The sequence below is a fragment of the Excalfactoria chinensis genome, chromosome 8, assembly GCF_039878825.1.
Source record: "Excalfactoria chinensis isolate bCotChi1 chromosome 8, bCotChi1.hap2, whole genome shotgun sequence".
Classification (NCBI taxonomy): domain Eukaryota; kingdom Metazoa; phylum Chordata; class Aves; order Galliformes; family Phasianidae; genus Excalfactoria; species Excalfactoria chinensis.
In genome coordinates, this window is record NC_092832.1 from 3218748 (window position 1) to 3246195 (window position 27448).

General features: G+C 53.1%; 1 protein-coding gene across 1 annotated transcript; it reads left to right on the forward strand.

The window, feature by feature from the left end:
- Positions 1-2041: 2041 nt before the first annotated feature.
- Positions 2042-26519, forward strand: LMX1A (LIM homeobox transcription factor 1 alpha). Its single transcript, XM_072343479.1, has 10 exons — positions 2042-2144; positions 2685-2863; positions 3013-3127; positions 3629-3815; positions 21479-21711; positions 24005-24174; positions 24277-24354; positions 24433-24502; positions 24614-24781; positions 25303-26519. The coding sequence occupies exons 3-10, from the start codon at positions 3052-3054 to the stop codon at positions 25461-25463; spliced, it is 1143 nt and encodes a 380-aa protein (XP_072199580.1). The 5' UTR covers positions 2042-2144; positions 2685-2863; positions 3013-3051; the 3' UTR covers positions 25464-26519.
- The last annotated feature ends 929 nt before the right edge of the window (positions 26520-27448 follow it).

The following is a 27448-nucleotide window of genomic DNA, read 5'->3' on the forward strand; positions in this document are numbered from 1 at the left end:
ATCAGTGTGGCATGGCTAGAGTCTGTTGAATCTGAAGCCCTGCAAAAAACTAGTCTATGTAAAGTAGCAACAAACACCATCACAGGTAAGTCAAATAAAACTTCCTCCCTTGCACAGCTTGTGTAGCTTTATAACTTGTGTAGCTTTAAAGCAGCATGTCAAAGAACTCAAGAAACAGAGGAAGACCAACACTTGAGCCCCTTAAATGTGAGTGTTTGTCCTTGCACACGTGTGGCAGTGGTGCCCTCAAAGCCCAGGCACAAGGAACCAGCATAACGAGGCCCAGCTGCCTTCCCTACCTGCTCACCTGACTCCTATCTCCTGCAAATTTTACTCTTCCCAAATCCCAGCCACCACTTTGAACCTCCAATCACTGTTTCCCTGCGGCCTCTGATTAAGCTCTAGTGTATTTTCCCTTTCCCAAATGAGCCGTGCTCTGGTAATGGCAGGTGCAAGGCAAAGTGTTGCATTCTCTTTCCCACCGCACAACACATCTCGTGAGCTTTCAGAGTTAGCAGCATCCCCCCCACACCACGGGTGAGCTTTTGTTTTAGCCCACGTGCCAAACATTTCAAAGCATTGATTGACTCTCATCTGTTCCCTCTGTAGAGCTCCATGGAGGAGGAGTTAAAAAAAATAGTGGGTTGAGCCGCTCAGAGTGATGACACACGGAAAGGAAAACAAACCATGCCTCAACTCCATTGCTTTGTCTAAGCTGGGTTTGTTTCTCACCCAATAATGAAGCCTGAGGGTTTTCCTGCCCTGTCTGCTTGGGTTCTGGTGCAGCTTCTTCATTTACTGCCAAAAGTCAGCAAAAATGAGAAACAGCAGTTCTGCCTTGTGAATAAAGGTAAATAGAGCCCGAGCCATAAAGATCTGAGCTGATGTGCATTCAGTTCAGCTCTGGGTTTTGTGCTGAATGCGGAGGGCCAAGGTCTCATCCTGTAGATCCCAGGTGACTTCAGCCACCAACCCCCTGACCCTTATGGGATGTAGAGAGAAGGCTGAAGTACTCCATCTGCTATAGGGACATTGCAGGAGGTGAGGGTGTGTGTGGGAGGAGAATTGCCAGGTGACGCTTTGAATGCTAACAGTGGGGGGGGGGGAGGGGGAGAGCTGGAACATTTATCTTATGTTTTTACTGCTTCACCACTCTTTGCATGGTAGAGGGAGCTGCTTTCACTGACCCCAGAACAACACCCTTCAGGTCCCTTGGAATAGGGGCAGCTTGGGTCCTCTGAGCCCATCTGCAACATGGGGTGCTTACACTTTGGCTTTCTGCTCCCTGAAGGGAGAGGGTGGGAGAACTAAGCTGGTTTTGCTGTGTCCATGCATGTCTCTGCCTCCGTGCTGGGCTTTTGCCCTGGAAAAGGAGGAGGGGACTATCAGGCTGCTGATGGTGCAAACCATAAGACCCTGCTGTAGACCCTTGGTGATACTTACTGGGTATGTTCCTGGTCCTGCATGGACTGAGCCAGCAACTGTGTACAGGACCTGCACGGTACAGCAGCACCCAGTGCTCTTTTCACTTGGAGATGGGAAGGGTAAATCTGTAGGGTGACAATATTTGGAGGGCAGCTTCTTTCCTTTTTATTTTCTGACATGGAAGCACAAGGGGCTGAGCTCTGTGGGGTGGCTGCACAGGCTGAGGAGTGGCACCTGGAGCCTGATGGCATATGGCTACTTGTAGAGTTGGTGGGAGATGCTCTGAGACCTTCTGGAGAGACAAAGATGGATGTGTCAGAGCCCAGCACTGCTCTGTTGCTGCTCAGCTCACAACTACTTCCTGCTGACTTGTTTGTGGGTACCAATGCCTTTGTGCTGTGGTAGTGTTGGGACACACTGGGTTTGTGCTGGTACCCGAAGGGCACTGAGCCACCCGTGCTCACCTGTGGCCTCTCCTTGTCTTCAGCTCCCCAAGGATGTGACTTTGTTACCCACATCACATGAGGTGACGAGGATGTCCCACTGCCAAGCTAATCGGTGGCCACGGGAGGTGCGGGTCCCCTAAAACCTTCACGAACTCATAGCAGCTCCGTAGCTTCCCCCGGGCGGCAGAACGGGGGAAGGCGGCCGGGACGGGCTCAGCGATGGGACAGCGCCGTAGCAGCGGGAAGGCTCCGAATTTCGGCTTCCCGTTCCTGGTGGGTCCTCCACCCCCAGGGGGGTTCCCCTCTCCGAACTCGGAGCGCAGTCGGTGCGGTGCCGGGGCATCCCTCCGCCCGTGGGATTCCTCTCTCCCTCTCTTCTATCGTTCTTTCGCCTTAAGCACTGCCCCGGCCGCTTTCCCAAACCCTCATCTCGAGCTTCTCCTCCAACGAGGAGAGGATTTCAGCCTTTTTTCACTACCGGCAGAGACGCGCCGCCCTCCACTCTATTATTATTATCGCTTTTTTTTTTTTTTTTTTTGTCTTTTCTTCCTTGTGTGTTGCTTTCTTCGAAAGCTCACACATAGCCGGGGAGGGGCCGGGGCAGCCCGTTCGTGCCCCCCGCAGCCGGGCAGCACTCCGGCCCCTCGAGGCGTGGCGGGGCCGCCGCTGCTGCGGGCGGGCGGGCAGGAGAGCGGGGAGGAAACTTCTTTCGAGTGGGGTGGAGAGGGGAGGGCAGGGGGTGGGGGTCGGGCAGGGAGGTATCAGCTCCGGGAAATGTGTCTTGGCAGCAGTCGGACGGGCGCTTCCCCGCAGGTCGCCGCATTTCTCTCTACAGCCGCCCGGGGCTCGGCGTCTCCCCCCCGTCCGCAGCCCCAACCCGCGGTGAACGCGGGGCCGCCGGGGGCCGCGACTGAGCCCCCCCGGGGCGGTGGTTGAAGTCGAGAGGCTGCCTCTCCTCCGTTCCCGAGGCCTCCCCACCGGGGCCGCCCAAGGTAAGCGGCCGAACCCCCGACGGCAGTTCCGCGTCCTCCGAACCCCAAAACCCGGCGATGGTGGGGAGGACGCGGGAGGAGGGTTCGGGGAAACGAGGTGCCCTGGGGCTGCCGGAGCTGAGCGCCGCGTGTCCGGGCTGTGTCGGCAGGCGGGCGGTGCGGCCCCTCGCCCGGCCCGGCTCCTCACCATGCTGGACGGCTTGAAGATGGAGGAGACTTTGCAGAGCGCCCTGGACCCCGCCGCCCCCTTCTCCTCGCTGCTGGGTAAGTCGGGGAGCCCTGGGGACTGGAGCACGGTGGGAGGACCCCGGTAGAGGGGAGTCCGTGGAGCTGCTCCGCTCCCGGTTCGCCCCGGCCCGGCGCCGCTGCCTTCGGCCGCGGAGAGCCCCCGGCGATCGCTTCGTTTCGCGGTTCCACGAAGCCGTGTGCCCCCCTCTGCAACCGAAACGAAAGCTTTCCCTTCGTCCCTTCGCTTTATATTTTTTTTTCGTTTTCACCCCGCTGCCAAACAACCGCCATCTCTCCGAGCCGCGGCTCCGCAGCCGCCTTTCCAAACGGAACGAAATCGGGGCCGATTCCCTCCCTCGTAGCTCCCCTAAAGCACGGGCCCACCCCCGCAGCCGGGAGCAGCGCCTCGCACTGTCCTCTCCCCCTCGCGGCCCACCTGGGACCCCCAGTCCCTCTCCGACCCTCGGGGACGCGGAGGCGGCGGCTCCTTCGGTCCGTTCCCGTCCGCCCGGCGCTGCCACCGGCCCCATCCCGCAGGCAGAGCCGCGACGCCCCGCTCCGTGTGCGAGGGGTGCCAGCGGGTCATCGCCGACCGCTTCCTCCTGCGCCTCAACGACAGCCTGTGGCACGAGCGCTGCGTGCAGTGCACGTCGTGCAAGGAGCCCCTGCACACCACCTGCTTCTACCGAGACAAGAAGCTCTACTGCAAGCTGGACTACGAGAAGTGAGTGTCGTCCCCTTGTCCTCTTCCCTTTGACCCCATTCTGTTCCCACCTGGAAAGCGCCCAGTGGTCCCGTGCTCCCATCCCTGCTCACTGCGTCCCAAAGGTGTTGGCATAGCTGTGACGTGCGGTTGGTTTTGGTTCTCCCTCAAAGCACAGCAGCACCCACCTCCTTTGGGGTTAGTCCCCTAGTTTCGTTGCTTTTGGTAATTTAGGAACCTTTTGTCGGGTGTTGGTGAGACCAAAGCCGTGGAGCAAAAAACACTGAATAAGCGGAAAAAAATCCTCTTTCTTCATGTTATTTTCCTCTGAGCGTCCAGAGGAGGAATGTTACGATCTCTCCAACCCCCGTTCCTCGTGAGGCGGTTTCCCCAGCGCCCTCCAGGCGAGGTGACACACTGGCTCCCTCAGCTCGGATGGGGACGCCGAGGCACAGGGCTGGGCTCAGTGCTCGCTGCTGTGCGCTGCAGCCTTCCACTGCACCAGAGCAGGAAATTGGATGTAGGCGTCCAAAGCTTCTCCTTTGGAAAGTGTGGGGCTGGAGGGGGCTTTGTGTGCGTGAGGAATGAGGATGGGAATTTTGTTTAATATACGTATTTAAATTTTTTAATTAAAATATATATATATATTTATTAAGAAAAGCCAGTGAGGACAGGGAGAAGGCTGCTGAGATTCCCTCTCCTGTAGCTGCTTTCTATCCCGCATCCTGCTCCTGCTGTCACAACTGCTCCACGATATTCTGCTGGGAGCCCCACCGGAGCCCCCCACATCCATGCCATGGGATCAGGGGCTGCTTGCCCAACAGAACTCAGCATTGGGCCACGCATCCCTCTCTACTCTCTTGGTTCTCCTGGCCAGCTTTGGGGCTTCTGGATGTGCCTCTGGGCTAGTTACTGGTTGTTTCCCGAGGCAGCCATACGCGGGCTGGGCTCCTCACTATGGCAGCACACACTGGAGTGCTGTGATTTCACTCCAGGAGGAGAAAAACTTCTTCAGCTCAGTGCTGGGACCGGCCCTGCTCGGTGCCTGCCTCCCGTTCCCTCAGTCCTGTATTGCGGGGCAGATTTAATTGCTATGGATACAAGGAAAATTGAAAGCAGAATTTGTGCACACGGCCTTGTTTTCGAGTGTTTATGGAGGAGCGGAAGAACGAGCTGCCGTGGGGTGAAAAGGAGAGCGCTGTGTTTTAGGCAAAAATTTTGCAGAGCTTGTGTGTGCTGCTTGCTTGGCTGTAGAAATTCGGCTATCAGTTCTCCTGGGTTTCCAATGCAATTTACTACGTTTTCTTCTCTAACTGTACCTCGGCTTGGAGCACGTAGAGGGAAAAGGGGTGAAATGCTGCTGCAAAAAAAACCTTACAGCTTACAGCATGCTCATGTTTTGCTGCCGCGTGTCCCTATGCTGGGGGCTGCAACCCAAAAACCTCCTCCTGTATCTCTTCGGCCATGAAAGAAATTCCCTTTCTCTGTGCCCCTCACCCAGCAGAGCACCTGGTGCCATAGGGTTGGATGAGAATGAGTGGAAAAGGGAACAATCATAACTATTTATGTGCTCGGGTAGCGTCGTGCTTTCTCGGGGTGCTTCCCGGCTGCATTGTGGCTGCTCCTACTGGGCAGGATGGGGACATCAAGGACATGGGGCAGAACCCCATGGAGTGCTGTGGCCTTGTGTATATATTATGTTTATATAATATGTTTTTTGCCTGAAGTGCCTGTTCTCTTCTGGCTGGGCTTTCCTTATTGCCAGAGCATTGATGGCGATGGTGTTGGAAGAGCTGCTGGGGCTGATGAACAGCAGCAGCACCCAATGCTCCATGCAAGCTGGGAATTAGTGCAGCTTCAGCCATGGGTGCAAGGATCCCCCTTGGGATGTGCTGTGGTTTGTTATTACTTAATTGAAAGCAGGGTTGTTGGCTGTTGGGATGCTTTGCTGAAGAGCAATAGGTGCAATCGTTTTGACATTGGGATGTTTTATCAAAGGGACACATGCGGTGTTTTTTGTCATTGGGATGTTCTACTGAATAGCAGTAAATGCAGTATTGCACAACACTGGGGCATTGTACCAAAATAATAGGTGTGATATTTTCCTACGTCTCCTCATTCCATCCGTTCCAAGGCTGTGGAGGGTTAACGGCCAAGCATGGGACTGCCGAGCTATGTGTTCAGTTATAAATACACCCGTGGAAAGTGTTGCAGAGCGGTTTTAAGCAAGAGGCTGATTTGCTGGACGCTCAAAATTGATGAATCATTTATTAAACCAGATGTTTTGCATTTCTTTATCTTTCGTGAAGGGGTCGAGGACCTGCAGAGAGATGGATTAAAGACTGGGGACGCTTGGCCGGGTCTCAGTGTCTCCTTGGGGCATTCCTCAAGGAGCTGGAGTGGCCTTGCGGGGAGCTGGGGGCCAGTGCCCCCCATTCTATACAGTCTGTGCAGAGCTATTATGGGGGAGTTTTCTTGACCTATGTGCTTAGGACAATGCAAATCTGGGACAGAGGACATTTGTTACAGAACATCTCGAATGCCGGCGCTTGGCCAAATCTGATCTATCTGAGGATGATGAGGTTCAGGCTTCACCCTGGGGGTGACGCCATGGGGACAGCCCCACTGCAGGGTGATGCAGGAGGTGAGGTTGGGCTCTGGAAGCTCCTGTGCTCATGAGCGGCAGCGGCCATGCCGAGGGGTGCAGCTGGGGAGCGTGGCGACGGAGTGCCGGCTTGGCACATCCCCAGCCACGGCGGGCGGGAGCAGATGGCCAGCACGGCTCGGAGCAGGCTGGCATGTGGGTCCCCGCCGCTGCAGCACTGCACTCCCCGGCCGGGGCAGGCAGTTGTGTGACGCCGGGGCTGTCTGTGCACCGCGTGATGGCTCTGTGCTGCTGCCAGCATCTGCGGAGAGGTGCGAGTCCCAGGTCCTCTGCTCTTGGGGTCTTGTGGGTGCCTCCATGTGTAGAAACGTGATGGTAAAGAAAATCCCCTCCTGGCCATGCGTGTTAAAGAAAATGCCTGCAAATTAAACCTGTAAATCTGTGTTGGAAAAATCATGCCCAGTGCATTTGTTTGGGAAGGGTGCGCTGGGGTGCACAGCCTGTGGGAGGGCTTTTCCTCAGCTGCAGGTGCCTGAAGGGGTGAGATCCTAAGCTGGGGTCCTGCCTGCACTCTCACTGCTCTCCATTCTCTCTTCTGACCCTTCCCATCCTTCCTTGCTACTTTCTGTTCCCACTTACCCTTTCTTCTGCAGCAAACCCCACTTTGAATTCAGCCTTGGCCCCATAAGAATGTCTTTGGTACCTCGTCCTTGCCCATATTTCAGTTTGTGACTTACAATTAACATCATGTCTAACAATCCCCGAAAGGAGCAACAACCTCACATGCCAAAGCTCCTCACCACCCTTCCTTTTTTGCTGGAACGCATGCAGCGGTGGCAACTCTATAGGGTGTCCATAGATGATAGAATTGCTTCCAATCTTTGTGAACTAGGTGTCTGGAATGAGTGTTGTCCACTTGTGGTGGGTGCCAAGGGAATGCGTTCCGGACACTCTTAGTGCTGAGGATGCTTGAGGAAAAGGAGGCTGGAAGGATGTGGAAATGAAAGAGGTCTCCCAGGCACTTTTAGGTGAATTTATCTAGGAAAGATCCAGTGAGTGTTGGAGTTATTTGAGTACCTTCCTCAGGCATGGCTTTTCAGCCATTCTCTGGAGCTGTCCTGGTTTTTGTGTTGTGCATGCTGATGGGTTTTCTACCTTTACACAAAGTTGACCCAGGGCGGTGTCGTATAGACTATAACTTCTGAGGTAAGTGAACCGTGGGGATGGATAGGGACTGGGAAAGCCCCCAGTAAGGGCAGTGCCATCCATGCAGGTATTCTGTGCCATACAGAGCCAACACTGCTTCTGTCCCACTGCATCCATCCTCTGCTGCACCATCTCTTGCCACTTCCTTCCCCTCTCCTTCCCTCGTGGGCTCCATTTCCGAGCACCACTCCTGGGGAGAGCTTTCTGTCCTTGACAGCGGAACAAATGCTTTTTCACGCGGCCATCTCTCCTCTGCCCATTGTCCTCTTCCCAGCCTCCGCCTCCGCCACCACCATGGAAAATCCCTGCAGGGAACCACTGCCTCCTGGCCCCAAACCCCTCTGGGCATGGCTGCCAGACTCTGTGTACACTGAGAGCTCCTGACCCTGGAGCAGCTGAGCAGGAATAGGGATGATGGAGTGTTGTCTTTGCTATTGAAAGCTCAGGGAAGTGTTTGGGATGAAAATTTTGGAAAGAGGAGATGGATAGCTTGACAACAGCACTCAGCCACAGCACATTTTTATTACAGAGAGGCAGGGTTGTCATTTTTGTCCTTCTAGATGCTCCTATCCTGAATACATAGAGGTGTTCTGATTGTTGACATTTCTGCTCAGCTTGTCAGCTCTGTTAAAGGTATTTAATTCTGCAAAAGAGTGTATGAAGTACTGATGGTCTCTTGGCCAAAGACATGGGTGGAGGCCCTCATGGCTGGGCACTGGTGGTCTCTGGTGTGATGGGATGGCTCTGACTCACTCATGGCCAACCGGGTTGGCAATGGAGAAGTGCAGTGCTTAATTATGTATATCTACCGGGCAGAGCACTGGAGTGCTATCGAGCATCATCCTCTTAAACAGCACTGTGGGCACAGGAGCTTGGTTAGGAAAGCCATTAAGTGTTTGAATCTTCTTGATGCCTGCTCAGGTGAATGTTGCTCCTTCCTTTTGCATCCATAATTACAAAAGAGTGAGCCCCAGTGGGCTGGCTTAAAAGTTTAATGATGCTTAAAGTCTTCCAGGTTAGAGCCTGAGCGTGCTTCAGCTTTGGTGTGAGGTGAAACTGAAGGGAAGAGAGGTTTCCTGCATGCAATGCCTTGAGGATATGCAAACCTATGCGGATAGGAGATGGGTTGGGAGAGAGTGATGGGAGAGGATATCCAAGATGGGTGAAGGGCCCTTCACGGTGTCATTGTAGGTCTGTGTGAGTGAGGGATGAACTTTGAGGTGATTTTTAGGTCCTTTAAGCAAGCGGGAAGGAAACATCTACACTGTGAGTACGATGCAGCTGGGGATTTGGCTGTTTTCATGAGGCTGCTTCTCCATGGCCACCAAAGGACCCCATGGCACATTGGTGCACGATGAATTGGTGCCACCCATCCCATAGGAAGTCACACGGCGAGCCTAGTATGAATGTGGAGAGCCCAGATCCACCCGGCTCTGCCGGGATGGCCCACCCCTTCCTCCAGAGAAAGCACAGTTTTGCTGCCAATAACGTCTCTTTTTACTATTTCCAACGGCACAATAACAATCCCAGCAACTCCCTGAACCCTTGGCTTTTTGACTCAACCTGCCCCCACCCCGAGCTGATTTATTTCGCCTGTTTCAGGCACTCCTGCCTCCAAAACACCAGCCCTGGTCCTTCCCTCCCCATCCCGGCGCCGGTGGAGCCTCGCGCGTCATGTCCAGCTCTATCCATCGGGGAAAGCGCTGTGGGTGAAAGGTGCTAACGAAACGAGAGCCGAGCCCACGCCTTCCCCTGCAGCCTCCTGGAAAAAGGCAGCGAAAGGCAACCGCCAGCACATCCTGCCGGAGCTGCGTGGCTTTTTCTTTTCCATGAGGATTAGTGGTTCAAGAGCGGGGATTTTCAAACTGACAAGCCCTTGGCAGAGAAATAATTACAGACTTTTTATTTTTTTATTTTTTTTTAATGCTTTGTGTTCCTTAAGTAGTTCTAAATGACTTTATCCCTCGAGGCATTTATTTTATTTTATTTTTAATAAATTCACAAAAAGGGGAAGGGGGGAGTGTGTGGGGGGAAACATCCTTAAAAGAATGTGAGATGTTTGTGGAGTTGTTGGAGTTGCAGCACTATGGTTTTTGCGTGCCTCTGTTTAACTGCAGCCAATCCACCGGAGTTTCTTGGACGGCGATGCTTCAGAAACCGGAGATGGAGAGAGATAGATGTGGTCATTTCTCGGCCATCCTAGGAATGCGGGTTTCTGCCTCGGCCGTGGGTTCCCGGGGGCTCTCACCCCGCTCCTTTCTGCAGGAGATGATTTCTGGATCCAACAGAGTGGCTTTTCCCCATTGTTTGCTCACGTTGAGCTGCAGACAATTGGTGCAGAGGGTGCAAGATGTGACCATAACAATGGCCGGGCTCTGCTGTGCCTTTATGGAGGCAAGGGAGCCTGTGAGGGAAGGAGGAGGTGGCATTTGGAGTCATTAGACGTTCTCAGTTTGAGGGGCAGAAATGCTCGTGTCCTGCAGATGGGACAGGTGACCCGTTGTGCTGCCTGTCCCAGCTTTCCTTGCCCCAGCTACAATTCCTCAGGTTGGAAAAAGCTTTTTCTCTTTTTTTTCCCCTCATCTTTTCCCATCTAGACACTGTGAATCCCACTAAAATTTCTGACTGGGGCAGGGATTAGATGCTCAGGTTTCAGCCCTTGTCTGTGAGCGGTGTAAACTTTCGTCCGGCACTCGAGTGACATTTTGTGGGAGATAGGAAAGTATTAAGTGTTGGGCGCTGCAGATAAAAATAGCTGACCACGCTTTCTGGCTTCTCGTGCCTGCTCTGGTCTGGCCCCATTACCTCCACACTCCTCACCTGCTCTTTTCTTTGCTTCAGGTGCTGGGACACCCATGGCATGACCCTGCTGTGTCCCCTCCAGGTGTCCCCACCTGACTTCCACCAGCATCACAGGGGATGTGGTTGGACCAGTGCTGTCAAATCCCACCAACAGCTCCTCTTGGGTTTGTGGGGCTAGAAGGTAATCCCCTGCTCACCCCACTTGCTGGGAGCTTGCCCAAATTAGTGCTGCATCCCCTGAAACCCATAGGTCAGAGCAGGTGTCCCAGATCACCCATTGTCCCACTTCTGATGTAGGAGCACTGCCCATCACGGGAGTCCTTGGCTGTGCACACGAGTCCTGTCTGTTTTCCCTGTTGCTGTGTTTCAGAGGCGATGTTTTCATCTCGAGGTTATGGTCAGAGCTGGCTCATGGCCCTGCAGTAGTGTGGGCAGATCTGATTCTTTGTGCTCCAGAACCTGGGGCCAGCAAAAAGGGATGAAAGGAAGAAGAGGAAGGGCAGGGTCTGGCTTGCTCTGTCCTGGGACCAGCCCTGTGATAGAGGTGCTCTTCAGGCCTCTCCAAAAATGCCAGCCTGGCTCTGGAGGCCCTCGGGTGTAGTGGGAAGGGAGGCTCCCAGCATCAAGCATCTCATATGGCTTGGGAAACTCCAAGGAGTTGGCCTCCGAGGATCAGCTCTTTCCGTGTTGTTCCTTGGGGGATGTCTCCATTCCAGATTGTTGTTCTTGCAGTATCTGCTGGCATGCTGTGCTCCTCAAGAATCACAGAATGGTTGGGTTGGAAGGGGCCTCAAACCTCCCCAGCTTCATCCCCTGCCATGGGCAAGGATGTCCCCTGCCAGATCAGGCTGCCCAGGGCCCCACCAGCCTGGCCTTGGGCACCTCTAGAGATGGGGCGTCCACATGGACCTCCTTCCATGCAACCCATTAGCTGTAGGCTTATTTAAAAGACCTTTCTCAAACAAATAATGGCATATGAGAGCAGCATTGATGGGAACCTCTTGTCACATGTACTGCCAGCCCACCAGCCAGTAGGGGCCAAGTTGGTCATCTGGAGCCCAACCGGTGCAATCACACTCGGCTGCTTGCACTGGTGGGTGATTCCTGAGCCCCTGCCAGGAATTCCTCCAGTGGGATCGGGAATGCTCTCGGGTGTTAAATTCGTCCGACAGCATGTCCTCGCTGAGCAGAGCCTGCTGTGCATTGGGACGTGTCATATGATGCCAACCATCTCAGCCCTGTGCTTCAAGGTCAGCAGGGAGCTTAGGTACTGGGGCTCTTCCTGGCCCCTTTTTGGGAGCCTGAAGACCAGGGCTGTTTCGTGCTGTTGGGTACCTGCACTGTGCTGATCCCATATATGTATATCACATGTGGCACGCAGAAAACTTTCCCTGACTTCAGGACTTCCCCAAAAGCTGAGGAAATCATGCTGGACAGCATTTGCTGGTTCTTCTCTGGGAAGAGGCAATCCCTCTTGGTAACAACTGGTTTAGGTTGTATAAAGCCATTATGAAGTGCTCTTTGGGTGTCTTGTTAAATAAGAATTAGTGTGGGTTTATAATACTAATGGACAATTGGCCCTCACAAGTTCTCTTTTTACAAGAACGTTTCATTTATAATTTTGATCCAGGTTGGGATGTGCTGAGAGATGCTTGAGCTGTGCAGGAGGGTTAATGCAGTGCTCGCTCCTGCCAGAAAATAATAGAAGCCAGGGACTGGAGCAGGAAGGATTAGGGAGAGGATGTGCATGGGTCGGGCTGCAGCTGCTGGAAGTCTTGTGCAAAGGGTATAGCTGGAAATCATTGCTTGCTGATGGCTGTGAGGGGCCGACATGGGGAGGGAGGGTGTCTCCTGGAAGCTGGGGAGATCAGCACCCAGAGGGTGGTTTTGGTAGGGAGGCTGTGTTGGTCAGAAAGGAGAAAGCTCTATTGGAAATATTCTTCTACCTCTGCTTTCCTTGTCCTGCCTTTTTTTTTTTTGTTGTTGTTGTGAGCAGGTTGATGGACTCCAGGGGTGAGGATCTGGGGCTGAGCCAATCAAACTGGGCTCCATTGGTAGGGATCTGGGGGCTAAATTGGGAATGCTGGGCTCCAGGGATGGGGACTTCAGAGGTGAGCCAATGATGCTAGGCTTGGGGGGTGAGTAGGGGATGCTGATCTCCAGGGATGCCGTTTTTAGGGTGAGCCAACAAAATAGGACTCCAGATATGGGAGTTCTTGGGCTGAGCCAACCAAGTTGGACTCCAGGGGGTAGGATTTTTGGGGGTGAGTAAAGGATGTTGGGCTCCAGTGATGGGGTTTTTATGGTGAGCCAACCAAGCTGAGCTCCATGGGAGCAATATTTCAGCTTCCTGCAGGATGCCTAGCAAGTCTACAGGTGCTGCCAGGAGCTTGGCTTCAAAATAGCCTTATCCTTGTTGTCCTGTTGTTTTTAAAAGCTCCAGGTGCCGCAATAAGGAGCTTTAATAAAGTCCTCCCCTGTCTCTCAATGGGAGCATTTCTGGCTCCAGGCTGGTCTGGAAGATGCTCAGATCTCATGTCAGTGTCATCTGTGCTGTTTCCCAAAACGCTCCCCTCAAACTGGCTCAGGAGTCCCAGCTCTCAGGGTTACAGGTGTGTAAGAAGCCCAAGAAGAAGCCCTATCCATGACCTCCTCCTGGAGGATCACAGCAGCATCCGAACTCCCCAGAGTGAGGCAGGGCTTTATGGCCCTCGCCCAAGAGAAGCATGTTGCTTTTGTGGCAACTATTAATTGCTTCCTGAATTTAAAAAGCACAAACAAACGCACTTGCCAGGGGATGAGTTACCCGGCGCGTAAATGCTCTGCCATTAATGCACTGCTGACCCTGACGATGATGCAAGCACCAGAAGGGCTTTCAAAGAATTTACCAGAAACCATTTCAGAGGAGGTTGTGTTGTAAATCCTTAAGTGATGGGATGGAGGGAATTAGGTGAGATAATAGTTTGCAGAAACTGGGCGCGATTCCCCGTTGAGGACCTCGAGGCTATTAGGAGCATGGCGAGGTTAGGCTCTGTCCCAGCAACCAAGGAGGGGTTTTACAACCTGGAAAACGAGATTAGTGGTGTGGCTGCTGGGCTGGATTCACACAGCACTGTAAGGAAGGCTGGAGGGGAGAGATGAAGGGTCCTATTATATCCAACGCACACTGGGATGCTGCCTCCAGCTTCTGTCATTTGAAAGGGGTGTCATGGGGAGGGGGAAAAGTGCTCCACCTGTGGCAGAGAGTATTTCCCAAATCCAATATCTATGCAGTGAGAGGTGCTGTATTGGGAATTGCACGTTGTTTGATGGGGCGGTGCTGATGGGTGGAAAAGGCAGCCACCGGTCTGCCTTGAGCCCTAACAACAGCCTTCCTGCTTGCCTGAGGAACTGAGGCTTGAAAAAGCAAGTCCAGCTGGTGACTGGGTGCCCTGGGAGGGTGCAGCATCAGTTTGTGCAGTGACGTGGGGGTCCCTTTTCCTTACCCAGCCCAGGTGGTGTTATCTTGGAAGGCGTTCATCAGGTTGTGCAGTAGTCAGTATGTTTCAGAGTTAACACTCTGTGGGAGGCAGCAGGATTGCCCAGGGGGTGACAGTGGTGGGCTCCGAAGCCTGGGGGGCTCCATGGTGCTTTGATTCAGACTGTTTGCTCTCAGGTATTTATTTGCCAAGCTCTTGGGAAGGCTTTTACTTTGCATGAGAGCACCCGCATCTCCCCCGCACGATGCTGGGCTGGGGAATGGGGAGAGCATCACAACCAAGAGAAATCCCATCCCTGCAGGAGGAGTCCGCACTACCCACAGCCCCAGTGAAGCCAATAACAAGTTTCAGAGTCTCAGGACCTCATAAGCTGGATGTATCCAATACTTTCTATATCTCCACTCCATAGATGAGGATGCACAGTCCTCTCGGCTTGCTAGCTGCGGGCAGGGAGGAGGAGAGCATCCCGCCCCAGCCATTTCTGGACGAGTAGGTCATCTGGGCGTGGGAGGGGGACGGTGTCCAAGGCAGCCTGTAGAGGCTGAGCTCTGGGTGTACGAGCGATTTGGGGGAAAGTGAGAAGGGATTTCTTATGAGAGAGGAATGCGAGTTTCCTCCTTCACATATGTCTCCCGTTCTTCCAGTTTGCAACAAAAGTCATCCCATTGCCCAAGACCTGGCAGTGAGGACAGCCCAGGAACAACCCACAAATCACTGCAGAACATCTCCCTCCTCCCTTTCTGCTTCCAGCTACTCGTGCATGAGGAACCACTTCTAATCCCCATTTGGGTGATAAAACTCCTGCCCTTTCCTGATGCACGGCTGCTGCATGGCCAAGAGCCTCCCAAATTTATGTCTGCTCTAGCACCGGTCCTAGCTCCGGTGGGAGGAATCGACTTCTCCTTGGCTTGGTTGCACTGTTAGACCCTCCAGAGGAGCAGGGGAAGGCCTGGGATGCTGTGACATTGGTGTCATGGTGGGCACACAGTGACAAGGCTGGCACAGGTGTATTTTAGGGACAAGGTAGTATTTAGCCAACTTGTGTGCTCAGCTTATGGGAGCATACTTGGCATTTCTTGTCCTTTGTTATTCTGTGATCTCTCTCCAGGGCCTCCTTCCCATCTTCTCCAGCTTATTATCTCCTGCTAATGTTATTAACATGCTAATTAAGTCCCTTGTTGCGATCACCAATGAAGATGTCAGATAAAGGCCTGATGCTAGACCCGATCCTTCATATTGCTCTTTGCTCTTTCTCTGCCTTCTCTATTGCTCTTCTCTGCCTTCTTTCCCCATTGCTGACATTATTCTATGTGCTTGCTTTACAACGGGATCCTCTCCTCTTTCCTCCTCCAGTAAAGGCTCTCCCAGATGTGGCTCACAAAGCCTCCAGGGACAGGTCTGCAATGCTGGTGTCACCTAGAGGGGTTTTCTGGTTGATCCCAAAGGGCAGAACACGGGCAGGAGGACTCGGTGACGTCCAGGAGTAGCATTTGCCATCACGCGCCCAGCAGCTCGGTCACCTCCCCACACACACAGCTATAAATAGGGGGGCAAAGAGACAGTGAAACTCGGGGAGCCCACGTCTGGGGGTACAACTGAGGCACAGGGGCTGCAGTATGATGTGGGACCATGTGATGCAGGCAGGGGGGTAAAACGTGGCTCTTGACCGATTGCAAGTAGATCAGGGTCGGGAGCTTGACTGCATGCCAAAGAAACCCAAAGGGATAAAATACAGCCTCTGCACTGACTCTTAGCAAACAGCACGTGGGCTGAAATCTGCCGGATAAATTTATGCCCTGTGAATTGTTCGCCCAGCTGCAGTGAAGGGACGGCCGGACCCATGGCAAACCAATCACCATATGTGGTGGGCATGCTGCTGGGGATGACCTTTAGTAGGCTGAGGGACAGGGGTGACATGGCAGGATGTCACTGGGAGAAAGGGGTGCTCTCGATGTGAGGGGGGGTGATGCAGCTCTTGCTGCCCTACATGGATGCAGTGCTGGGTACCAGGCATGTGCCCTCTGTCCCTTCCCCCCCCCCCCCCCAACCTTTGCCTGGGGCTGTGACTTTTGGCATGGGATGGACATATTTAGCAGTGTGCTCCCAATGCACGCAGCCACCCTGTCACCTCCGCCCGCGCTGAGTAATGGGATCTGTGGTGGCCTACCCCATGCCTGCCTCAGCCAAGCTCTGTGTCCAGTCTTTCAGTGAAAGAAATGTGGATTCTGATGCTCTGATATGGGTAGGTGACTTTTGGGGTTGATGGATCCTATCTACCTGGCCATGTCAGTTTGTGTTGTCGGTGGTATCTGTTGTTGGTTGCAGTCATTAGGTTTCTGAATGAACAGCAGGCACCCCAGCAGAGTCGATGCCCTGCAAAGGTTTTGCCTCTCTGCAGTGCTGTGTGATGTCCTTTTGGCTGATGTCTCCCGGGGGGCCCTCAAAACCCCTCATGAGCTTCCACAACACTGTTTTGGGGGCAGGAGAGCCTCCTGGTGTGGGGCCGATGGCGCTGAGCTGCCTCTGCTAATTGGTACAACTAATATTTGTTTTGCAAACGCGATTGGAGGGGAAGAGGGATTGCAAGAGCCAGAAATCCAATTGACCTGTAAAAAACAGATACGGTGTAAAGGGAATCCTTCCCCTGCCAAGCAAATATTTAGAAAGGAGAAGCAATAAAATGAATAAGCAACAAAGTAATATCCTGCCTCGCCGGGGGCTGTGGGGAAGGGCTGTGATAACCCCGTGTGAGCAGGAGGTAGGAACCTGTCTCCTGGAGAACGCGTGTTTGCTTTTCCAGTCCAATGTAATTATTTTATTCTATTATATAAATATATACAAGTATACGTTATAGAGATAATAATTATCTGTATATGTGATTAAATATTGTATGGCGTATCATGTGCAAGTAAAGGAAGGGAGCTGAGTTCATGGGGAAGCGCAGAGTGAGCCTCAGTGCTGAGCACTTGTAGGATTCCTGAGTGTCGTCCCTGCAATGGGCGCTGACTCTTAACACTTGTGTCAGAGCCTGAGGCTGCTTTGCACTCGCAGGCATCAACCAGAGTGTGAGTATTGAAGGCTCAGCACCACATTTTTCTGGTTACTGGTAGCTGTGGGGCTGCGCTCCTGAGGATGCTCAGTGCTGTGGGATGCCAAGGGTTCGTTACCCTTGGGAGCACACACGGGAGAGGGCTGCAACGTGAGATGAGCCTGAGCTGGGGGAAAGACGGCTTAAATGCAGTGTTGTTTCAGATGAATATTTCCATTCATTCAGAGCTCATGCAAAACCCTGTTCCAACAGCAGCTGCCCCAAGGCTGAGCCCATGGAGATGCAGGACACAGCCCAACGAGATGCAGTTTGCCATGCTGGTTCTGAGCAGCTGGCTTCTATTTCAGGCTGCTCTGTCTCTGTTTAGGTTTCATCCAGCCCAGTGGTTTTTACAGCCGCCGGAGCACCAGGAAGCACCCTGCAGCACCGCAGGATATTGGCTACACTGTGCCTGCGCCTACAATCCCTGCAGGGTTGGAAGTCCTTTTCCCCCCCCCCTCCTTTTCCTTCTCTATTTTATTAATCTTCCTTTTGAAATTCTGCAGGGAAATTCACTTTTCATTTATTTATTTGTTAGTTTGTTTTCATTCTTCAGCCTGAGGAAGGGTATGGAAATCACTCTTCTTCCCCCCCCACCAGCAACCCAGTGCGCCACCAGCACCCTATGGGGCAGGAAAATGAGCCCGCTGAGGGGTCATCCAGCATTCCTGCTTTCTGGAAAGCAAGGGAAAAGAAAAAAAGAAAAAAAAAAAAAAACGAAAAAAAGAAAAAAGAAAAGAAAAAAAAAAAGATTTTAAAAGAATCACTTTTTAATCTGCCAAAAAATGAATGGCACCAACAACATTTCTCTTTCCACCGATGCCCTGCTCGGAGCCGCATTGGGTTGCTGGTGGCCACAGCGCATCCTCCTGCTGGTGGTGGCTTTGCTGTTCCATCGTTTGCCTCCCCATTAATCTCGGCACAAACAAAGGCTCTGAAAAGCTCCTGGGGGTCCGTTGAAATCAGCCCTTTCTAATAATGGCTGTCGACCTCTCCGTGGAAGCGCCTCTCCCCTAGGAAAGGATGCGGAGCGGCGGCCGAGCGCTGAAATATGGTGGGGTGTAATTAATTCTGACCTCTGGCTCCCGTGCGCTCCTCTCGATATTAAATCGGAGCGGTGATATTGTGGGGTTTCAATTATCCCTCTTTTCTTGGGGGCACAGTGGTGGTGGTGATGGGAGGTGGCTGAGATGCACTGTGCTCCCCATGTCCTTCCTGAATGGAGGTGCTCAGTGGTGTTACATGGAGCTGTTGCACTTCCCAGTGGTGCAGGATATTATGGATGGGGGTCCCCAAAATACAGTGCTCTTTGTCTTTGCCCAAGAGCTTGCTTTCTGCCCATGCTTTTGGCTGGGTGTGGAGCTGAGATGGGGTTTGCACTACAGGGCAGGAACTGGGGTGTGAGTTTGGCAAAGTGCTTCTTGGGGTCCCCGTGCCCAGCAGCAAGGGGGGATTATTGGGAAGAGCGGTTGCTTCATCCCTCATGGTTCTGGGATGTATCCAGCCAGTGGGATGGAGCTGGGTTGGGGGGGGAGGAGAAGGGAAATTAAACAACAACAACAACAAAAAAAGGGAAACGGCACTTGCTGCAAAGCGAGTGAATTCCCCAATAAACCTGAATCTGCTGAGAATACATTTTACAAACATGCAGCTAAGTTGGCTGCTTTTGTTTGGGCGTTTGTTAAGCATTAACTAAAGAATGCCATGGTCCAGCCTGCTCGGTGTGAAATCTAATTCTCCCCCTTTCTGGAGCCATGGCATGGAGTGCTCAATTTTTTTCTCTCTGTAGGACTGCAGCCTTCTGGTACTGCGGCCAAAAACCACTCATATTTTAGCAAGCTTAGCCCAGGCGCCGTTGCCAGGCAGTAAAGGGAACACTTGTCCGCCTCGGGGGGAGGAGGGGGCAGCGGGGAGACAGAGGGGTCAGGGGACAGCCCGGGGCATGGGCTGGGAGAGCACCACTGCTGCTCCCTGGTTCCCCACTTTGGGGACTTATGGGGATGGGTTGCCTGGAATGAGCCGCATCCCAACCCCAGTGCTGGGTGTGGGGTTGACAGCGATCAGTGTTTCTTCACGGCCCCACTGCCACTGTCCCCTGTCCCACAAGTGAGGAGGTGGCTGAGTGCCAGGACATCTCAATTCGGTGGCACTGAGCCCCCCTCCCCGTGCCCCTCGCTGTTCCCATGAATCTGTCCTCTTGGGGTGAATGAACCATCATACCTGCTGGAAGAAGCCATGCCCTATGACTTTCCCTGCCCTAAGGATGGCCCCTGTGGCTGGGGCTGACCAGGGAAGGGAGCGTGGATGCTGTAAGGCACATCCCAGGGGGGTGTGAACCCACCCAGCAGAGCAATACTGAAACCAACCTCAGTGGTGTTTGGGATTTGTCTGTCAGCATTGAATATTGCTGTTCTCAACCCGGAGGGGCTCCCGTTTGTATGCGGCGCATGCAGGCAGCTGGAGACAGACAGCAGCCGGAAAGCGCCTGTCAATCACAGCCCCTTTCAAAGCATCACCTCTGCATAAAGGAGTACATAAAGGAGTACACTGCGACGGCCCCATGGGAAAGTGTGGGTCAGGGATGTGGGATGTAGGATGTATGATGTGGGATGTATGATGAGGGATGCAGGACACAGGATGTGCTGCCGCATTGATAGCTTTGGGCTTCAGCCACATGCAGAAGCTGGCAGATTTCAGTGATGCTGTGAGGATGAGGAACGCAGTATTAATAAATACCCTCCTTCAGGGTTTTGCTGAGGCTTTCAATGGGTCTCTGAGCACCTGATGGAGCTGTAGGTGACCCTGTTCAGTGCAGGGGGGTTGGACCAGATGGCTTTTAAGGGTCCCTTTCAGCCCAAACCATTCTGTGGTTCATTCATGAAGATCTGCTAGCACCATCTTAGCAACTTATCAGTAGTTTATCACTGAGAAAGCAGCAATCCCAACAGGTACAGCTTGCACTCCATTTAAACAGGACAAGGATGCATTACCTTGCAGGTACAAATTGCCTCCCTTTGACATAAGAGAGATGTAATGACAGACAGAATGAGCGCAGTGCTGACACTGGGCTGCCTTCCTCGGGGCTGGAACAGCTGAAAAACACAACAGGTACCTCTAGGGACTCTGTGCCCTATCCCTTGAGCCCTCAGCACTCAACAAGGGTGGGAGCCCTCCTTCAAGCTGTGCACACAGCTAGCGGTGGGGGGCAGTCCCTTCCTGGGGCTTGTTCCAGGGGGCACTGCTGGTCATCAAGGTGGGCACAGGTGCCACCAGCTGCTGCCTGCTTGTCCCCTCAGGCTTGCACAGCCAAGAGATACTGAGACACTGTTGAGTGAGGAAATGAGAAGGGGAGAGGAAGACCTTTCTTTTTTTTTTTTCCCCAGTTTTTTGATGGGTTTATCAAAATCTTCTCCTGTTAGCAACAGGGCTGACTCGGCACTTTGCATTCCCGAGGTGTTTTTTTTTGTAAGTGCCCCCACAAAATAAGGGCTAAAAACATGGTGCTTGGTGGCTCTGGGCAGGCAGCTCCATTCCTAGGGACCACGCAGGGGCGAGGGAGATGGGCAGAGGAACCAGAACCCAGTGCTGCTGGAAATGTTCAGAGCTCAGTGATCTTTTAAAGTTAAAAACTAGTAATTCAGCAGTGAACTGGGGGTCTGAACAGCTGAGGAGAAGCAGTGGTGTTCCCATGCAGGTCCTGCCTGGGGACACATTCAGGGCACCGGGGACGCTCGTAGATAACCTCAGGATGCGTGCTGACTTCTGCCTCTTTCTGGGTCAAAGTCAAACAGAGAATACTGATGTCCTGTTCCCACAGATATTTAAGATGAGTCTGAGTAAGCAGTGAGAGTTTTTTTTATGGTATCCCAGCCAAAAGCACAGATGACTTGGGTAGGGGGGAGGTTCTGGTTTGGTACCTCCAAATTTTGCACTGAGCCCTCAGCCCAGGTTTGGCTCCATGCTCATGTTCCCCAGCTGTAAATCACTGATAGTGTTGCTGAGCTTCTTGATCAGGGCATTGAAAGTGAAGGGCAACGAGCTCTGCTTAAAACTATAGGTTATTGCTATCATTGTTATTATTAGGGACTGTACATTTAAGGGTGTTGCAACTACTGTCACAATCAATGTCAAGGGACAATCTGAGCTTCTTTGCCTTTTGGTCAACAAGTCATCAAGACCATCATGAACGGTGGAGACGAGGCACTGAGGGACATGGTGAGTGGGCATGGTGGGGATGGGTCTATGGTTGGACTGGATGATCTCTGTGGTCTTTTCCAGTGATAATGATTCCATGATTCTGTGATTCTGAGTCTTCAGAATTGCTGCTGCTAACCTCACTGCTCTGGAGAATTTTGGGCATCCCGAATGCACCCAGTAGCCAAGGTGGGGCCATTGCAGAGCCCTGCTGCCAGCTTGAGCCATGGGTTACAGTTGTATTGATGCCCACCAACCCCACCACATCTCCCCGGGGTGCACCCCATGGGGTCTCACCTTGCTCCCACAGGTTGTTTGCAGTGAAGTGCGCCGGGTGCCTGGAGAGCATCGCGCCCAGCGAGCTGGTGATGCGTGCCCAGCAGAGCGTCTACCACCTGCGCTGCTTCTGCTGCTGCGTCTGCGAGCGGCGCCTGCAGAAGGGCGACGAGTTTGTGCTGAAGGAAGGGCAGCTGCTCTGTAAGGGCGACTACGAGAAGGAGCGCGAGCTGCTGAGCTTGGTGAGCCCGGCTCTTTCGGATTCCGGTAAGGGGCCGCCTGGCACAGCATTGCCCTGACCCACTGCTCCTGCCCTGTGGTTACTTCACTGGGGGAAGAGTTCCATTGCAGAGCTGAGGTGGGATGCTGCAGGAATAGGGCAGGGGGTGGCACCAGTGGGGGGATATTGAGATCAATATTTAGACCTGAATATGTAGTTTATGGGACTCATGTCTGCGTGATTCCCAGGATGACAAATTTATGGAGAAACCCAGCAAAATTGGAAATGAACTGTGAGCAGAATGCATTGAGTTAATAGTGTCCCTCATAAAAGCATTGGTGCTTCCCAAATCACATTAAAATAAGATCACTGTAGGGAAATCTGCTTTGTGGGAGGGAAAGATTTACCTTTGCATGGATGAGACATGAGTGTGTGGGGGGGGTTAAGCAAGAATTACAACAGCTCTTTAACATTAAACTCACCCAACCTCCCAACCCCAACCCCCCCAAAAAAAACAAACCAAAACCACCCACAACTCTCTACTCAGATAGCAGCGATGGTAACAAAAAGTGAAGGAGGGTAGCAAGGGTGGACCACTATGCTGGAATCCTGGGAAAGTGCACTGGGGATGTCCTGATGGCTGCAGCACAGTGAGTTCTGCTCTATGGGGGATGCAAACGCCTTTGGTTAAAATAGGAACTGAGGAGGAAATGTCAGGCAGGAAAAGAACAGAATCAGCCGCTGATCCCACAACAGTTTGGGTTTGTTCCGACTGGGGGAAAAGGGCACTTTGGGAAAGGTTGGGGAGCTTTTCTCCCTCGTGGCTCATCAGCCCGTGGCAGGCCCCGCTCCCAGCTGCTGGCCAAGATGAGGGCTTTGCGTTGCAGAAATTCCCCAGGAACACACTACTTTCAGTGGAAAAGTCCCAGTGGAGGGATGCAGGGGGACAGCGTGGGGCACACCAGTGCCACGCACCCCTCAGATGGTGGATGCCCATCCTGAACCCCCAGCACCCCCAGATCCCTCCTCGAGGGATGCAGCTAAGTGTCCCCACAGGGCTGCCAGCCCCTCCAGCCCCCCCATTTTCCGTGCAGCAAAGGCCACTTTATGAGAAAGTGCAGATAAAAAGCGAGCCATATGTTGCCCATAATCTCCCCAACCCTCACTTCAATTACTGCCTCCTCCAAGCCCACCCCGGCCGAGCCTAAGCAAACAAGCCCCTCTGAAAGAGGACCCTGGTTTCCAATTAAAAGCGTCCTAACTGTTCTCCTCTCCCTAAATCCTCCCAGGCGAGGAATGTCCCGGCCCTGCTGTGGCCACACTGGCCCCCCCGTGCCGGCGAGTCAGGCTGGGGGCATGCACAATGTCCCCCGCCCTGGCCCCTTCCCAGGTGACGTCAGGGGCAGCCCCAGACAGTCATTAATTTCTCCCCTCGTTGGGGAAAGGCTTGAAAGGGAGAGTTAATTAAAAGTAATACCCAGCCAAATCCGGCTCCGCTTCTCCTTTGACACATGGAGGGATTTGGGGAGCAGGTGCTGGGGGAATGGAAAGGGAGGTAGGGATCGGAGTGGGTTTCTCCCCTTCCCAGAGCACGGCACCATGGGCCTGAGCACTGCGTGCTGAGCTCATCCCCTCCTAGACTAGGGACTCTGGGGCAGGCACCCCTTGCTGGGTGCAAAGGCATCTCAGTGTCTCCATCAGTGCAGGTCTCAAATCCCAGTGTTTGTTAAACCTCTTCCCCACCACCAAAAGTAAACTCAGTGGTGAAACCTCACATCCAGCTCCCAAACAAACACTGAAACACCTACTGGGAGTTGGTTGATTGGTTTGGCCATGGGCACAGCATCCCTCTTCCTGGGAACCACTGCTCTGGTGCCTTTGAGGACTACTGGTGCTGTGTTGCATGGGGAAGGTGTCCCAAGGTAACGAGCACAGAAGGCATCCCACAAAGCAGGAGTGAGTGGGGATCATCCTCACCCTGTGTCCTCCTGCTGTTGGCATCAGACTTGCATATGCCCCATGTATCCCAGAGACACCGCAGTGCCACAGTGGGACTTGGGCCAGGCAACTCCTTGCAGCCTGTTGAGCACTGTGTGATTTCTAACAAGAAACCCAACTTTGTTAGGAATTAACAAATAGTGACTTTGCTGGAAAAGGCTGCAAGTGATTTACAGCTCACGAGGGGGAAGGGCATGTGTTGGCCAGCCTGTGTTGCACCTTGGGGCCAAGGACATGGAGACAGTGATGTCAAAGTGGGTGAAGATGAGGATGGCACAGCCATACAACCTCACAGAGGGACCTGAATCTTGGTCCCTCTTTGTTTTTTGTATCCATTCCCAGGTAAAAGTGATGATGAAGACAGTGTCTGCAAAATGGGCCCAGCCTCAGCAAAGGGAGCTGAGGAGGGGAAGGACCACAAGCGGCCCAAGCGCCCACGCACCATTCTGACCACACAACAGCGCAGGGCCTTCAAAGCATCCTTTGAGGTCTCCTCCAAGCCCTGCAGGAAGGTATGGGGACACTGGGGGTGTCCCAGGGGATGGGCAATAGTTCTGCCCCCTCCTGGATCCCCCAAACCTTGTGTGAGTCCCACTGAGATGTTCCTCCTCCAGGTGCGGGAGACACTGGCAGCTGAGACAGGGCTGAGTGTGCGTGTGGTGCAGGTCTGGTTCCAGAACCAGAGAGCAAAGGTGGGTATAGGACTCCCTTCCTGCCCTCCCTTGCAGCCATGTCATGACCCCCTGCTCTTTCCCCTTCTTTTTACCCAGATGAAGAAGCTGGCCAGGAGGCAGCAGCAGCAGCAGCAGGACCAGCAGAACACGCAACGCTTGAGCTCAGGTACCCAGACCTTCCCATTTCCCACCCCAAAATGCCCTCTCAGTGCCTTCCAAGCCTCCCCACCAAAAAACCACATCCCCACCACACCAGCAGCTCTCTCTTGCCTTGCAGCCCAGCCAAACAGCAGTGGCCCTGGGGGGCTGGAGGGGCTTATGAACCCCTACACTGCTCTGCAACCCCCACAGCAACTCCTGGGCATGGAGCAGGTCTACAGCTCCGACCCCTTCCGGCAAGGGCTCACCCCCCCGCAGATGCCTGGAGACCATATGCACCCCTATGGTAAGGCTGGTGGGGTGGGGTGGGGTGGAGGGGCACAAATCCCCTGGATTTGCACTCTTGCTTGTCCTCACAGTGTCAAAGGGTGAGCTGCATGACAGGGGTGAAGCAAGTTATGGGAAGGTAGCAATCTCTGCTGCCTTAAACCACCTCAGTGCAAAACAGGAGGCACCAATGTGGCCAGCACCATCATGGCACCCCACTGAGCAGCTGGACTCAAAGCCATGGGGAGCAGAAAGCAGGAAGCCCTGGTAGGAAGTTTATGAGTGCCATCTGCTCCCTGGTGGTGTTGCCTCCTTCGTAACAGTTCCACCATCTCTCTACTGATGCCATCCCAGCATCTCCAACAGTGCCAGCACCTCTCTGACAATGCTAACCCATACAGGTTTAGCACCCTGGCATGGGACAACACCCCCAGATCATCTCAGCAGGCTCCGGTGTCCCAATAGGAGCTGGCTGCAGGGGTTGGAAGCTGCAGCAGCATGCAGCATCCCTCCAGCACTGCTCCTTCCTTTCTCCCCAAGGTGCTGAGCCCCTCTTCCATGACATGGACAGCGATGATACCTCACTGAGCAACCTGGGTGACTGCTTCCTCACCACAGCAGACACGGGGCCACTGCAAACACGGGCGGGGAACCCCATCGACCACCTGTACTCCATGCAGAGCTCCTACTTCACCTCCTGAGCGTGGCGGGGCCCTGCAACGGGACATTGTCCTGTGACATATTGTAGCTCGGGATGCCCAGGGACCCAACGAGTTTTGCATTGCATAGTTTCATGTTTCTCTTAGGATCCTAGGGTTAGGGCCAGGTTGGGCAGCTGGCGGGTTGGATTCAGGTTGCCGTGCAGATGTAGAAGCCTGGAGACTTCTCCCCAGGATGTGGGGCTGGGTGTACATGTGTGGCACACGTGTGTGCAGAGCCATGCGGCTGTGCGCAGGGATGTCCCGCCAGATTGTATCCACAAAGTTTATTTCTAAGTCTATCAGAAATTTACTGTACAGCGAAAGTAACTTTATTTTCAGCGTGAACCATATTTAAGGAAATACTCAATGCACTTAAGTTATAAGATGAAATGATTTACTTTTTATAAACATTATGTTTAGGTTGCGAAAGCCCAGCGGCAGGGAAGGAACATCTGTTTGTTTCAGGAGGTAGGTCTGGGTTTTGAGGTTGGTTCTTTTTGGTGCTCTCAGGTTACCCCACTTGTTTTGAGGTGAACTCTGCAGCAGGCTCCTCACCAGAAGGGCAGTGGGGACAACAAAGTGACGGCATCCTGTCCTCATCACTCAGCCTGGCTGCTGCTTGGTGCTGGAGCTGGAGACATCCCCGCCTCTCTCCTTCAGCACAGACCCATCCCATACCCAGAGGTGGGTGATGGGGTGGTATGAAATGATGTCCTGGCTTCGTGAGGCACCAGCCCATGACGCCAGAAGAAAGGAGCCCTGCATCTCCCACCCTACGCATGGGTCCATCTCTGCAAGTTCTCCAGGTCGAGCTTTCAGCCGACCATCGCCTCATCCCCGTCTCGTTTTCATGCGTTGTGTCCTTTTGTGCTGCTGTTCCCAAATGATGTAAAGACATGCAAGGAATGGCTGCGAGGCTCAGAACACTGGTTCATTGGCACAGCTTGATTTGACACTGAATGTAGCAGGGTCTGGAGGTGGCTGACCCGGCAGGAGATGTGGACATTCTGTCGGGAATCACGTAGCAAAGTGAAATTAAAAAACAACAAAATCCTGAAAAAAAACAACCCAACAGCCATGCCTGGTCTCTTCTTGTGTGGGGTGTCCTGTTGACTCAGGAGGGAAGGGTTTGGATAATCTCCCAAGTCAGCAAGTAGTTGGGTATTGCTTCTTCTCATTGGGTATTAAATATCAGGGGAGGGTCATTTTGGATATCAAGTAAAGGCTCTTCACCAGAGGGCTATGGGGACAGGGCAGTCGTCATGGCACAGAGCTGCCAGAGTTCAATGAGCGTTTGGACAACGTTCTTGATCATATGGTCTGAGTTTTGGGTGGAGTTTTGCCAGGAGTTGGACTCCATGATCCCTATGGTCCCTTCCAACTTGAGATATTCCATGGTTCCATGATCAAATATCGTCTGTCCTGGGGCTGTGCTGAACCTTGAGGGTCTCTGCAGCCAAGGAATAGAGGTGAGTGGCTCTAGAAGTGACGCATCTTTCATCAGCAACCACAACCCATGGGGATGGGGGCTACTCCATCAACCAGGCACAGGAAAATGGCTGGAATTTCTTGGTATGAACAGGATGGGTAACTACTGCTTGGGATTCCTCTGCCACTTGACTTAGTGGTCTTGGGGGAATGCTGTCTGGAGCTGGGAGGGGTGGAGGGGGTCTGGGTGAGGTGATATTCACTGTGGGATAAAAGTGAAGATGTTGTCTGCTTGTGGGAAAGGGCCTTTTAGGAAGGATGGAGGATGTGTGGTATGGAGGAGCTGCCATGAAGCCAACATGATCCTGATTTGCAGGATCCAGGTGTAGATAACGGCTGGGTTAACACCACGCAGACTTGCAGCAGAAAAATGGATGTTTCCACTCCTGATTATTAAAATTGCCTTAAAAATTGCCTCACTTGGATGTTTCTTAAGACATTGCATTTTACAAATTTTTAAGAAAAAAAAAATGCTTTAAAGATGAAAGGTTTGCCTT